Here is a 12,590-nt window from a genome sequence, read left to right on the forward strand (position 1 = left end):
GTATGTAGGTTTTATTTTAATTGTTTTTTATCTTGTATTTTGGAAATGTACATCTAGTTATTTTTTCCCTTTAATTTTTTGGGGCCCCCCAAGTGTGTGGGGCCCTAAGCTATAGCTTGTTTAGCTTATACGTAAACCCGGCACGTAAATCTATACAGCATGGCCGGAGGATGGACTAGATGACCCTCGGGGAAACGAACCCGACAATGCCGCGAAAGCCACGCTGCGCGCCTCCCGACAAACCCTTGTGGGAAAAAGCAGCCGCGCGACAGAAAGGACGTTCTCTCCTGATTCAAGGCCCGAGAGGTAGGCGTGGCCGTTTTTGCGTTGCGCCTCCTGATTGGCTGCCCTCGAGGTTCTCCGGCCTCTCCAACATGGCGGCGCCCAGCTCTTTCCTCAACTGTGAGGAGTACGCCGAGTTCCAGGTAGGAGAAGTGGCGGCGCGGAGAGGGGGGGGCGGGGTGCCTTGTCGGAGCGGGAGGCCCGGCTCTGCCGTTACGACCGGAGAGGCCTCTGCCTCCGCTTTCCTATGCCTGAGGGGAACCGAAGAACCGGCTCGCCATTCAGCCCGGCGGCAGCGCCCCCCTTCCACGTTCCGCGGGACGGCGCTCGCCCTCTTCCTCCGGCCGAGGTGGCGGCAAGGGCAGCGAGGGTCGCCCAGCTCCCGCGGCCTCTGAGGGGGCCGCTTTCCACACACACAGGAGGAAACTGGGTGGGGGCTCTGAGCCGCGGCTTGGAAGTTGGGTCTTAAACAGCTCGGGTCATTTGACTCGGGGAGAGTTGGAGACTCCGGCAGTTTCTGCACGTGCTGCTCTGAGGGGCAGGCGGGGCTCGTCACAAACTGGAAAGGTGGCCCGCCTAGAGATGGGACAATCCCTGATCCTAAACCTCCGTTGCCTTGGCGGGCAGAAGAAGAAGAAGAAAGGCTAAGGAGTCAAAAACCCTACACAAATCCGGAGTGGAGTCTCTTCAGACGGCTAGATGGCGCCTTGTACACCTCCTTCAGGCAACTCCTGCAGCCAGGGTGGTGCCAAATGTAATGATCATAATAATTTATATTTATTTCTCCAGCCACTCTGGGCAGCTTCCAACTGAATAATTATAATAATAATAAGCAATAAAACATCAAAAAAATAAAATCTTCCCTAAACAGGGCTGCCTTCAGATATCTTCTAAAAGTCAGATACAGTGGTACCTCAGGTTACAGACGCTTCAGGTTACAGACTCCGCTAACCCAGAAATAGTACCTCAAGTTAAGAACTTTGCTTCAGGATGAGAACAGAAATCGTGCCACGGCGGCGGCAGCAGGAGGCCCCATTAGCTAAAGTGGTACCTCAGGTTAAGAACAGTTGCAGGTTAAGAACGGACCTCCAGAACGAATTAAGTTCTTAACCTGAGGTTCCACTGTAGTTGTTTATTTCCTTGACATCTGAAGGGAGGGAGGGCGCCACTACCGACTAGGCCCTCTGCCTGGTTCCCTGTAACCTCACTTCTGGAACTGCCAGAAGGGCCTCGGAGATGAACCTCAGTGTCCAGGCTGAATGAAGGAGGTGGAGAGACGCTCCTTCAGGTATACTGGGCCGAGGCCGTTGGAGGGCTTTAAAGGTCAGCACCAACACTTTGAATTGCGCTTCGCTTCCCTTTGGACCACAGAGGCACCAGCCTGGGCGGCCCAGGACCTCCATGCACACTGCCCAGGCTTCCACCCTTAGACTCGGCAACTGTAACTGTCCAGTGGTTTGATTTTATCCCCACACAACCTCTTCCATTCTCCCTCCAGACGGATGCCAACACATACATTGGTGGTGCTGGTGCTGTTGCTGTTACTACAAAGTGCGCACATAAGAGATTGCTCTTATGTACAGACAACTCCCCATTTGTGTGGGGGTTGTGTTCTGAGGCACCTCTCACATCAGGAGGATGCACATAAGCCCCATCCTGCCCCCTTCTGGTGCCAAAAACAGCACATACATCTGTAGTCCCGTGTGTGTTGAATGCACACAAACAGGGAGTTGACTGCATTTATGCATACTACACACACACACACACACACACACACACACACACATTCTTCTGCCTTTTTCCCACTAACAGGACTTGGATAAAATAATAGCTAAAAACATAGGGGAGTGGAGAACCCCCAATTGTTTTAAAAAAATGGGCAGAAGATCCCTGCATTTGCAGGTGGTTATTACTATTATTACTATTGTAATTATTAAATTTTAACAATTCATTAATTCATTAAATTATTAATTAAATTGGACTAGATGACCCTCATGGTCCCTTCCGACTCTATGCTTCTATGATTTTGTGTTTACTGCTTGTTAAAGCCTGGAAAATTTGTATCAATGGCCACTGTTTGCCAGTGGGAAAAGAAAGCAAATAACAAAGTAAATGAGAATGAAAATGTCAAAAGAGTATATGAAAATGCCCCCTCCTGCGAATGGATTTATGAAATATTGGCAAAAGATGGAATAAAACATTGTTCAACTAATTCAGCATTTGTTTATTACTCTAAGGGTTTTTTCCTTTTCTCACAATGTGACCCAAAGCAACTTATGTTAAAATTCAATTCAAAGCATTCAATAAAAATTGAAAAACAGATCAGGATTTTCTGATCTCATCCTACTAAAAGAGGCCACAGTACCACCCTTCAAATTAAGGGCCAAATACTAGGTAAAGTGAAAAGTATTTGCCTGGCACATCAGGTGTGCCTTCCTGGGGATAGCATTGCACAAGTGGGGTGCCACCACTGAAAAGGCCACATCTCATGTTGCCAACCTTCTATGGAGGAGACGCATGAAGAAAGACCTCAGATGATCAGTGCAGGATCCAAGTCAGTTCATGTGGTGAGGAGCCTTCAGGTACTGAGCAGGATAAGGCTTTATGGGTCAAAACCAGTACTTTGAATTGAAGTGGGTAGCCAGCGCATCATTGTCATATTTTAAGACTGTCCTGCCCCACTTAACAATCTAGCCACTAAATTCTGTACCAGCTGCAATTTCTTGGAAGTGTCTTCAAAGGCAGCCCAATGTATAATGCATTGCAGTAGTCCAACTTTGAGATTTCCAAAGTACTGTTTAGACAACAAGATTATCCCTGTCCAGATAGGAATGCAGCTGGACTACCAGTTGAAGCCGATGGAAGGAACTGTAATGTTGTTGTTTAGTCGTTTAGTCGTGCCCAACTCTTTGTTACCCCATGGACCAGAGCACGCCAGGCACTCCTGTCTTCCACTGCCTCCCACAGTTTGGTCAGACTCATGTTGGTAACTTCGAGAACACTGTCCAACCATCTCGTCCTCTGTCGTCCCCTTCTCCTAGTGCCCTCAATCTTTCCCAACATCAGGGTTTTTTCCAGGGAGTCTTCTCTTCTCATGAGGTGCCCAAAGTATTGGAGCCTCAGCTTCAGGATCTGTCCTTCCAGTTTGGGTTAGTCTGTAGTAATTCGGAATATTTCAAACCTAAAGATTTAAATAGTAGTACATCTTTATAGATGGTTGGACAGTGTTCTTGAAGCTACCAACATGAGTTTGACCAAACTGCGGGAGGCAGTGAAAGATAGGAGTGCCTGGTGTGCTCTGGTCATGGGGTAATGAAGAGTTGGACACGACTAAACGGCAACACATCTTTATAGAACATTTTTCTTTTCTTTTTCTTTTCTTTTTCACTCAAGCCTTAGAGTCATCAACTTGTCTGTCTTTCTTCTGCAGGAGTTGATCAGGGTGATGAGAACCATTGATGACAGAATAGTCCATGAGTTAAACACTACTATCCCAACAGCTTCTTTTGTAGGAAAAGTTGATGCTAGCAAAACGTGTAAAGAACTTCATCAGTCGGTAAATGGATTTGTTACCGTTCTATTATTTGTGATTTGGTTTTTAACTCATAAAAAGTGGTAATAGGCATGCCACTCATTAATGCCATGCTACATAGTGAGTATGTTTAACTACTTCATTCTCTGTAAGGGCATTGTTACTGCTTTTGTCACTGTCAAGAGGTAGGTTCAGGCAGGGATAGTTATAAATTATTTTAAAGTTGAATAATAAACAGAAGTACAAAAAAATTTTTTGTGGGGGTAAACCCTTAGAGATAGGAGGAACGTGCAAAACAGATTAATAAGGAATGAGCATGCTCAGTGGGCACAAAATTCTGAGTGACGTTTGGGGGACAGGGGAGAAGGAGGATGGGGAAAATGGACTATTCTGAAAAAGAGCATGGCTGACTGGAACGTGGAAACCTATGCTGCAACATTTTATTTCAAGCTTCACTTGTAATCAATAATCCCCATGACAAGTTAATAATAGTTAACCATAAATCTGGAAAGTCTGGCATAGTGAATGTTTTAGAAGTTAAGCAAATTGGAACTATCATTCCCCTGGACAGGACACCAGTGGGAGTCCCATGGAACAGTAGAATAGAATAATATTTAATAATAATAAAAACTAAAAAGTTTTACCTTTCTGTGTTCTCTCTCTCTCTCCCCCTCTCCCCCTCTCCCCCTCTCTCCCTCTCCCTCTCCATGGCCTCACTTCCTCCAAGAATGATTCTTGTAACTGCCTCTCACTCACACTGGCCCCTTCCTCAAAATACTGTCAATATCTTTCAATGCTCCTGTCAGTCTCAGGCGAGTCAGTACCAATGTTCTCAATGATCTGGGCCTTATGAAAATGAATCTGTCCCCACCCCACTTGTGGTACATATCTAAGACAGCCTCTTAAACAGCTTTCTGTATTTTAAGTAAATTAAATTGAAATATCTTAAATTGGCTTTCTGTCATTTTAAATAGCATTATGTTATGGGTTCAGAGGCTCGCTCCTCACTTGCTTATTTACTCCTTTTAGCAATGCTCTTAACAAGGTTATACAATAAAAGTTGAGTCTATATCCTGCTGGTTGCACCAGTAATAATTCATTGTCTGACATGTAAAAAGGTGGGAAGTAGATATAATCTACTATGGAGAAGCAGCCTAAGGAGCTCTTGGAGCTTCAGGGTACATTAAAAGTTGGAAAGGTAGTTTTGAATGTACTGTATCTCATGTACAACATTTAAATATGAGAACTGTATGTTGCCACTCTCCCCTCCACTTACCATTTCACAGAAAGTGAACAGGAGTGGAACCAGGTCATTAAAGCTGTATTATTCTCAAGCAATGAGGATTTCTCTCCAGTATCTAAATTGACAGACTTTCTCCTTGCTTTCTGCTGTAGCAGAAACCTTCTCTTTAAATTTCTGCATAACCTCTAGGGCAGGCATCCCCAAACTGTGGCCCTCCAGATGTTTTGGCCTACAACTCCCATGATCCCTAGCTAACAGGACCAGTGTTCGGGGAAAATGGGAATTGTAGTCCAAAACATCTGGAGGGCCGAAGTTTGGGGATGCCTGCTGTAGAGTATCACTGACTGCACTGTTACTGGGTGAGCTGTAGGTTTTCTGGCTGCATTTGTGAGTAGGAAGGTGAGAAAGCTGGTTGGGAGTAAAATGATCTTGTGGAACATCCATTGCATGCACGTTGAAAGATTTACATTCTGTACAAAAATCATTCAATTTATTCCTTGCTTTAACAGGTGATTGGATAGCTGACTCTTTTCTTTTCACTATTTATTTAGCTGGCACAGGCTCATGAAAGTAGAGAGAGAATAATCAAAACCTGTATTGCCCAAGCTTCCAGTGTAGTAGAATCTTTGCAGGAAGAGAGGAGGAAATCTTTGGAGGACATGACATTGTTAAAAAGGCTCAGGAAAGAGCAGACAAAGGTGAGTGGAAGAGTTTTAAGACTTATTTCCTTGTTATTATTATATGAAAAATAGTGTACAATTCATAATCGCAAGCGGAAAAAAGATAGTATATGCAGTTCTCGCTTACTGAACATAGGCCTTTCTGTCTGGCCCTTGGAACATTTCCCTGGCCCCTCTCCACCTCCACCAGTCACATCCTTTCTCCCCAGGCTGCACCCCTCACCAGCCTTGCTTTGCACTACAGTCAAACCTCAGTTTACACCTACCTGTGTTTGCGGCCGCTTCGGCGAGCGACTGCCGCAGACCCGGAAGTGTTTACATCCGGGTTCTGCGGCGTCGGATGTGCAGACGCGATCTGCGCAGCTCGCGCACAAAAGTGCGCCTTCAGGGAGCAACCGCTTCGGTGGGTGACTGCCGCCGCAGAACGGATTGCAGTCGCAAACCGAGGTACTACTGTATTTGTAAGTGTTTTGCCTGGCTAGAATATCCCCTTGAACCCTGATGACGTTTCTTGCATTATCATGGATGGAGAATAGAGGGTGTGTGCGAGACTGTGCAGAAAACGGCCTACTGTACAAATGCAAGGGAACCTGCCCCTCCGTCCGAAAAAGGTTCCCCATCTCTGCTTTGTGGTCTCTTGGACAGGAAAAAATTATTTCCCTTCCACCAGTGAAATGTGCTAATATCTATTTAAGGCCAAGCTCCCAATACCTATATTAAATTCACATATTTGCATGGAAAGGTTCGCTTTGCTAGATGGTAGGGTCTGGACTTCAAAAAAAACCGCTACTAGTTAATGTTCAGGGATCTTTAGTGTTTGTCATAATGTTTTTATTTACACAAATAAATGTTTCAGCTTCTACATGGTTTCGTTGGATGATAAAGAATGTGATCATGGTCAGTCTGCTGCTGATAGGAACCCATCCATCTTGTCAAGCTCCTAGTGCAGAGAGTACTTATCTTCTTTCCTTTCTCCCACAGTTGAGATTAATGCAGTCAGAGTTGAGCGTTGAAGAAGTGGTAAATGATAGAAGCTGGAAGGTATGGCATCCTCTTGACTTGAGATTTAGGTTCCCTGTGTGAATATTTGTTTGATGCAACACATTAAGACTGTGATGAGAGGAAGTGTGATGATGCAGGCTAAGTTAAAATAAGGAGTGGAGTAGAAATGCTCTGAATAAGAGGTTATCAAACTTGTTTGGCCTACTGCTCCCTTTTCAGAAAAATAATATATATTCAGCGCATTCTGCAAATCTACCTTCTTAAGCAAACGAACAGAAAGATGCAGTGACAAATTTGGTTCTTTTATGTATCTGTATTTCTACCTATGTCCTACAACATAGTAAAGAAAGTTGTTGTAAATAAGAAGCTTGACATTATAAAATTATTTATAAAAATCAACCATTGTATCATTCACACTACACACAGAAAACTAAGATAACGAAAGGTAATATTAAAATAAAAATTAAGAATAACATTAAAAAAACAGTTTATTAATGTTTGGCTCTGCGAAGTGGAGTAGGCCCCAGGATTAAAAACCGATGGGGCGGAGCAGAGTGAAGCCTGCCGACTCAGTCTGATCCACCCCAGGGGCAGGTCCAGCACCTCAGCCCACCTGCCATTGGCTAAATAGGCAAGCAAGCTGAAATTCACTTACTGGGCTTGAGTGGACCTGAAAAGGGTTTACCCAAGCCCGGGTGTCAGGCTTCAGGGAATCAGATCCCTCCTCCGGTGGCAGTAAATAAGCAGATCAAACAAAAGGAGCGTTCTAACCAGTTAGTTTCTTTAATAACCACAGTGAGAGACAAAGGAATGAATCTCTCTTTAGAAATGGTGTTGCTCTCAGTAAAGGTTCACCCGCTCCGTCCCCATTAATCTATGTCACTCCTATGCCAGGTAATCTGATCTTATTGTCACTGCGCTCTCTTTTCTATCATTCTCAAAAGCCCGTCTAGTCTTAGGCAAAGGGGGAAATCTGCCAGCTGTCTCTCGGTGTTTCCTCACCCAGTATTTCCCAGATTTCCCCCTCTGGACTATGCCCTTTTGCAGACCACTGTTCTAAACCAATACTGTCCTCCTGCCCTTGGGAAGGTTCAGGACAATGGGGGGGGAGACTCCCACCATTCCTCCTCAGTCCAGTCCCTGACACCAGGGAAAACCCCTTGCTCCAGATCCAGGTGAGGCATTGTTACTGTGCCACAGGGGCGCCCAACCTGGTGGTAAGCATCATTGCACAACAGATGAAGCCTGTATGAATGGTTTTTCAAATTTTTCTTCTTTCTTTATACTTTTACTGCCCTCTATTTTTATTCAATACCCAATGGCAGCCGAGGCTACTACCGCCCCCCTGGATCGTAGCAGCCCCCCCCCCCATGGGGCGATATTGCCCACTTTAGGAAACACTGCTCTAAACAGGGGTGGCCGACTCCCAAGAGACTACGATTTACTCACTGAGTTAAAAACTGGCAATGATCTACCCCCTTTTTTGGAGTTCAGGTCAAAGTTGTTTAGCTCTTTTTAGGAAGGCGGAAGGCCCATTTTGGGGGGTTTGGGTCAAAGTTGTTGAGTTTTTTCAGGGAGGAGGTAAAATGTTGAGCTTTTTTTTAGGGGAGCCACAGTTGTTCAGCTTCTTTGGGGAGAGCCAATGATCTTCCAGTGATCTACTGGTAGATCACGATCTACTTGTTGGACATGTCTGAAATAAAACAAATAGCCTAGGTATCTAAGATGGACACAAAATAGATGAAAACAATAAAAATGTAACAAAAAATAAAACACCTATTATGTATGGATAAATCTGTTGGCAGCATATGCATACTGTAATTAATCCTTTATTTTGGGGGGTAAAGTTTTATTTGTATTATATAATTTTAGAATGCATATAAAACAGAGATTAAAAATATAACACCAGTCAAAAATTTAAAGATGAAAAACAAAACTATAAAATAGACACACATGAGTTAAAATAACAAAGTCCAAGTAAAGACTATCAGTCCAAGTAAAGACTATCAGCTTTATCAGATCGCCAAGCATAGTTCCAGATTTGGCAGGCTTGTGACGAGGATTGTCTTGAGAACGATAGTTCTGCTGTATGCGTCCTAAAAGACTGCCAGATCATATAAAAATGTTTGGCGGTTCCTGCCCTTGTCAAAATCTCAAATTATGCATGATTTTCTCGATTAGAGCTATATTCCAGAGTATCAAGCGTCTAGTTTAAGATTTGGGCTGTTTCCCATTGAGTTGCGATTACTGTAGTTGTAATAATAATAATAATAATAATAATAATAATAATAATAATAAAGGACGCAGGTGGCGCTGTGTGTTAAACCACAGAGTCTAGGACTTGCTGATCAGAAGGTCGGCGGTTCAAATCCCTGCAACGGGGTGAGCTCCCGTTGCTCGGTCCCAGCTCCTGCCCACCTAGCAGTTCGAAAGCACATCAAAGTGCAAGTAGATAAATAGGGACCGCTCCGGCGGGAAGGTAAACGGCATTTCTGTGCGCTGCTCTGGTACACCAGAAGCAGCTTTGTCATGCTGGCCACATGACCCGGAAGCTGTCCGCGGACAAACGTTGGCTCCCTCGCCTATAGAGCGAGATGCGCGCTGCAGCCCCAGAGTCGGACACGACTGGACCTGATGGTCAGGGGCCCCTTTACCTTTACCTTTTTTAATACAGTGGTACCTCTACTTATGAATAACTCTACTTACGAATGTTTCTACTTACGAACAGAGCTCTGTCCGCCATCTTGGATGAGGTTTAGATAGGATTTTTTCTACGTACCAATTTTTAGATAGGGTTGCTTCGACTTACGAATTTTTTCTCCCAATGCATTCCTATGGGATTCGACTTACAATTTTTTTCGACTTACCGGTAAGAATGTGTGTTCGGAACGCATTAAATTTGTAAGTAGAGGTACCACTGTAATAATAATAATAATATATTTATACCCGGCCCATCTGGCTGGGTTTCCCCAGCAATTTGCTAGCCAGCAGATTAGGTGTTTTGAACATTCATTGCACCCTTACTTGTATTAACAATATTTATTTCAAGAACCAATCCCTCTGTCTTGGTGTCTTAGGTATTTAATGAACGCTGCAGAACTCATTATAAGCCTCCGAAGAGTCAGTGATGCAAAGGAGGGGATGTCTTCCCCTGAAAGTGAACTTCAATCATGCAAATAAGAGAAGAAACATGGAACAAGCTGCTTGGGACCTTTGGGGGGGGATCAGATCTGTGGGGTTCAACCCAGTGAATCATTTTGCTAATTAAGATAAATCAACTGCTATTTTGTATGAAAAGAAGTTTTTTTAATAAAGAAAAAAACCAGATGGAATGTGATGCCAGCATTTTAACTTCAGCATTTCCAGATCTACAAGTATCCTTTAGACAGGATGAGAGAATAATGTCTCTATCTCTCCTTGGACCAGAAAGTTTCACCTTTTTATTTTGGTTTATAGGATGGCTAAATTTGGGCTGTATCATCTGGCCTAGTTCTAAAATTGGCATAGGTCTTAACAGATTGCTGTTGTGATAAAACAGGAAGTTAATAGGTAATACTTGATGCAAACTGGGAATTTACCTTTTAACTACATGTAGCATTCTGTAAACAAATCCTATTTTGACTGGTGATGTAGTCAATTTAACCTGTGGACATATCCAATTGTGCCAGTTGTGTATTGCTTTATACTGGACCCTTTTGGAGTGTGGATGTTGACATCTATATCTTTTTGGCTTGGATGCTGAAATAATTTGAGAGTGAAAGATATTAAACTCATGAATTTGCTACATGAAGCAAATACTGAATGCCTCTCATCAGTTTCATGGATGACATGCCAATGTGGACAGACCTATAGGTAAATTCACTTCATATCATGTTAACTATAAGTCTCTCTTTATAAGTGACATACCAGGGAGTTACACAGCATAATTACTCACCTGTGTGTAACTCTTGACAGCAATAGCAAATTCCTCCCCCCCCCCCCGCCAATATGTCAACTGAGTTTCTTGAAATTAAGTCCTGTTGATACAAGTTCGAGAAGAGTCACTTCTAATTCGTGGGAGAGAGAAAGCTGTGTGTGCGTGTTAAATTGAACTTGAGAGAATATGCATTTGTTAGATGTAACTGTCTGATATTCAAATAAAGGAAATTTACACTGCTCGACATCTGGACAACATGACAGGCTTTCCAATAGTTCTATCATATAATTTTGAATACAATTCTTTAATGCTATTTTAAATGTATAAATTTTGAAGCTCTATGCAGTTTTGCTGACAATTTTCCAAAAGCTTAGCCTTATTGTAAAGCACAAATATTTTCTAATTGGCTTGTTTTAGGAGACCAACAGATTGCCTTACTCTCGTCATGAGATTCCAGTGTGAGGGAAATTGGCTCTGAAAAGCACACAGAACACATGGTTACACTCTACAAAGTGTGTAGATATTTCATTTCATTTCAAAAGCCATCAAGGTGTATAGAAAGCAAAAAAATAAAATAAAATCCTGCCATAATTACCAACATTCCAGAGTCGCAATACAAGCCTCTCACTGTGTGATGACTCAATTTCCTAAACCCACCTGTGTATAGAAACTCTGACAAGACACTGCTGCTTCAGATTCCATTTTTTAACATCCCATTATAATGATTAATTCATTATTAAAAATTCCTTTTATCAGGAATTAGAGGTTGGATTGTAATTATTTTAATTAAGACCAATTATATTTTTAGCATATGAGGATAGGATTTCCTGTAAAAAGGGTTTTCTGGATCTTGGGATGGCCTGCCACACACCTCACCGTCCCTCTGAATTTCCAGCAAGTAATGCTCTAAACTGAAACAAAAGGAAAGGAAGGAGTGTACAAACAGATTTTTTAAAAAAATAAAGAAGAATTGAATAATACATACCCTTTCAGGGAATGCTGTACATTCCAGATGATGAATGGAACCTGTTTCTAATGTGCTAAGACAGACAATAGAAGCAGATCCCACACATCCAAGCAGGTGCGCTTAGGCCCTGTGCAAAGTCTGCATCCCTTTATTTAAACAGTACTTCGTTTCCAAACATAGACTTGGATTTGAAAATTGTGCAAGCTTTTATTTACTTGGCCCACTAGAATGATGATGTTATGTGAATATATGAGTATTCAGAGATCATAAGGTTAGGATTGCTTCAGCCAAAGCAATTTTGTTTAACACAGTAAATAGTAAAGATGTTTATTCAGCTTTACGCCCATCATAAAACACAACACAACAAATCAAATAAAAACCGCAGACTTGTACAAACCACAGATAATATAACACAATTCACAACTCACAAGGACAAATTGTTTAACCCACATTTGTGCATATGTTAATAAGTCACATGGAGGTGCTGTATATTTCAACTGCAATGCCTCATGCAGTGGTAATTGCATTAGCCCTGGGGACTATCATTGCCGAGTAGATCATTCTGAGACCCTGTTTTCACCTCCACACAGCTGAAATGCAGAGGAAAGTACCCAGGTGGGGGTTATAGAGTATGCCCTCTTGATAACATGTTGGCGGGCTCCCATTCTGAATGAGCACAAAACTGGAGCCTTCCCATTTTCCCCAGTTTCATGTAATGTGATACGTTGCGAGTGAGCCGTGTGGTCGTCTTGTCTTTTTCTTTTGACAAGCTATGAAATTGCTTGGTTGTCTGCATAGCCTCCAGACTGATGGACTTGATTTCCTAAGCTGAAGAGTTTTATTTTGGGGGTCTTTACTTATTTTATGGTTCCTCACTTTCTGCATTTTCATGTGCAAAACAGCTGAAAAGACAACTTATTTACAACTTATCACCAAGCTCAAAACCATGGAGGGACCTGGTTTGAACA

The 12,590-nt window shown here is 42.8% G+C and overlaps 1 protein-coding gene across 1 annotated transcript; it reads left to right on the forward strand.

Moving 5' to 3' along the window:
* The first annotated feature begins 345 nt into the window (after positions 1–345).
* On the forward strand, positions 346–11,494 carry MIX23 (mitochondrial matrix import factor 23). The gene is made up of 5 exons (XM_035141094.2): positions 346–425; positions 3,713–3,838; positions 5,609–5,755; positions 6,719–6,778; positions 9,817–11,494. Exons 1-5 carry the CDS (start codon positions 375–377, stop codon positions 9,865–9,867), a joined length of 435 nt encoding a protein of 144 aa, XP_034996985.2. The 5' UTR covers positions 346–374; the 3' UTR covers positions 9,868–11,494.
* Positions 11,495–12,590: the final 1,096 nt, after the last annotated feature.

Source organism: Zootoca vivipara, chromosome 16 (genome assembly GCF_963506605.1).
Source record: "Zootoca vivipara chromosome 16, rZooViv1.1, whole genome shotgun sequence".
Taxonomy (NCBI): Eukaryota; Metazoa; Chordata; class Lepidosauria; order Squamata; family Lacertidae; genus Zootoca; species Zootoca vivipara.